General features: G+C 42.4%; 1 protein-coding gene across 1 annotated transcript in view; it reads left to right on the forward strand.

Annotated features, from left to right (window-relative positions):
* The window catches only part of LOC118478662 (gamma-aminobutyric acid type B receptor subunit 1-like), a 27619-nt gene extending 26380 nt beyond the window's left edge, over nt 1–1239 (forward strand). Inside the window, exons 4-5 of the mRNA XM_035972696.1 lie at nt 23–149; nt 655–1239. Coding sequence (XP_035828589.1) covers nt 23–149; nt 655–880 — 353 coding nt within the window. The 3' untranslated portion in view covers nt 881–1239. The remainder of the gene's footprint in view (nt 1–22; nt 150–654) is intronic.
* The last annotated feature ends 1504 nt before the right edge of the window (nt 1240–2743 follow it).

Raw genomic sequence — 2743 nt, forward strand, 5'->3', positions numbered from 1 at the left:
CCCCCCCACCCCGTATCCAGAGTGAGCGCCAGAAAGAGCTCTCTCACCATCCCGCCCCCTGCAGAGGAGGAAGTAGCCGGCGAAGACGACCCGTTTGGGGGAGTGTACCTGGGACCAGACGACAGTCCCGAGAAAGAAACTCCACCCAGGTACGGCTGGATCATCACATCATCATCATCGTCATCATCGTAATCATCATCATCATCATCATCATCATCATCATCATCATCATCATCATCATCATCATCATCATCATAAAACACATATTATCATCATCATCATTATAAAATACATCCTGATCATCATCGTCATCATCATCATCTTCATCATTATTATCATCATTATAAAACACCATCATCGTCATCTTAATCCTCCTCCTCATCATCATCGTCATCGTCATCATCATCATCATCATCATCATCATCATCATCATCATCATCACACTAATTCTCTTGCTACTAATGCTTTCTGAAGACCATAGTCAAAATGATAGCTATGGTGGGAACTGTTTATTCTAGAATAAACCCACAATTAACCCTTAAACGTCTTAGAATAACCCCCACAATTAACCCCTACACAGTCCAGAATAACCCCAGAATTAACCCCTTACTGTTCTTAGATTAACCCCCACAATAACCCCTTGCGCTAACACAGAAACCACTGGCAGCAACCACCAGCTATATCTGGGGAGAGGCAGCCACTTGTGCCCAATGCTACCTTTTGGTCGGCTCCCCGCAACAAATCTGGGACTACCTCTGTGGACTCGCTGCTCGACCACTCGGGAGCGGTCCAAGGTTTGATGACGTCATTTGGTAGCGTGGATACTAACCCCGGGAATCTTGTATGTAGCGCGCATGTTTGTTCCTTGTTGCATGTCTGACGGTTTCTTTTTTTATTTTTTTTAATTTTTTTTAGGGTGATTTCTCTTCTTTCTTTTTAAAATAAATTATGACAGCCAATAACTTGTCTGTAAGAATTAATGGTACTACAAATTCAGCTCTTTCTATACTCTATACTGAATTGTTCTCTTATAAGTTTTCATAAACGGTGACGTAATTTGTTATTTCCAATTAATATAATATAATGGGTGCTTGTTAATGTGATCTAGAAATTGTGCAACCAAAGAGTTGGGGCGTACTGAAGAGGAAGAAAGAAGCATGGGGATGATATAGATAAGAAAAGGGGGTGACGTTTGAGTGGGTATGTATAATTAGAGAACAAGGAGGGGTAGGAGGAGGGGGATGGGAGTAGGAAGCTGGTTGGAAGAAGGAGGAGTGGGAGGGTACGTAGGGATTGGGAGAAGGAGGTGAGTATGGGAGAAGGAGAAGAAAGGAGATTGGGAGAATAGGGGGAGTATGAAAGGAGGAAGGAGGAGTAGGGGATGGTGGAAGTAGGGGAATGAGCAGAATAAACTATGTTAGAGATTGGGGTGGGGGTGGGTGGGGGGGACCTGATTCTATAACTGAGGTGTTTGACTTGGTAGCTGTTAGGTTCTCGTCCTAACATGTTTTGTCTGTGTGGAAAATCGTAGCCACAAGATTGATGACTCTATCTATCTATCTATCTATCTATCTATCTATCTATCTATCTATCTATCTATCTGTTTAAGGATGTATCTGTCCATGTATCTATGTATCTATCTATTTATGTAGCTATCTATCTATGTATCTATTTATCTATCTAAGTATGTATCTATCTACCTATCCATCTATGTATCTTTATATGTATCTATCTATCCATCTATCTATCTATGTATCCATGTATCTATATATCTGTGTATAAATCTCTGAATGTCTGCCTACCTGTCTGTCTGTCAGTTTGTCTCTCTGTCTGTCTGTCTGTCTCTATATATATCTGTCGGTGTGTATATTTCCTACATACAGGGGAAAATATGTGAATATGAATATCTAAACATATATGCATGAGAATAAACGAGTCAAACAAAATCTCATACGTTAAAAGAAAAAGGAAAATCAAAATTTTTTCGTCAGCATTTGTGAGCATAATTTGTTTCTCTATTTTTTAAACTCAACTTTTCTGGTCAATCTTTGGCTGCGCTTTTGAAGTGAAGCGGAAGCAGAAGTAGATAAATACGTAGCTGCTACATTTGGAGCGATTTCCTTTTTTTTGTTTTGCTTTTGGTCAGTTTTTTTGACGGCCCTCGCAACTGCATAAAGTCATATGAGCGCGCGGGGCTCATTAAACTTTTTCAGTAGGTAGGAAATTTTGAATTTTGCCCCGGTGTCGGCCGAAGCCTACTCTTATTGATTGTAGAACACCAAGGGATTTTTAACGTGCGCGACTTGCACACGGGCCCTTCGAGATTTTTCGCCCTTGTCCGAGAAGGCTAGGTGTAGATCTTTCCTACAAGAAGACCAGGGGTGTGGCAGAAAGACAGCAGTAAGGAGGAGCCAAGGAGGAATAGTACAAAGGCTGCAGAAAGCGTCAGGAGCCCAGAGGAGGGGCCGCCCCTTAAATAACCTAATAGTGTTGATAGGGGTGTTAAACCCATACCATTTCACCATTTTCACCCAGAGGAGGGGGCAAAGGAGGTGAGGGGGTGGGGGCCGAAAGAGGGGTCGAAAGCCGACGACAGAACATTGCTAGAGAGCAGGAAAGGATGTGAAAGGAGACAATTTTAGCGAGAAAAAATGTTCGGTCGCTACCCAGATTCGAACCCGGGACCTTTGAATGAGAGGCCAACACCTTAACGTCTAGACCACAAGAGCCCCCTGAGCAAATT

This window comes from Aplysia californica, unplaced genomic scaffold, assembly GCF_000002075.1.
Source record: "Aplysia californica isolate F4 #8 unplaced genomic scaffold, AplCal3.0 scaffold00798, whole genome shotgun sequence".
In the NCBI taxonomy this organism is placed as follows: Eukaryota; Metazoa; Mollusca; class Gastropoda; order Aplysiida; family Aplysiidae; genus Aplysia; species Aplysia californica.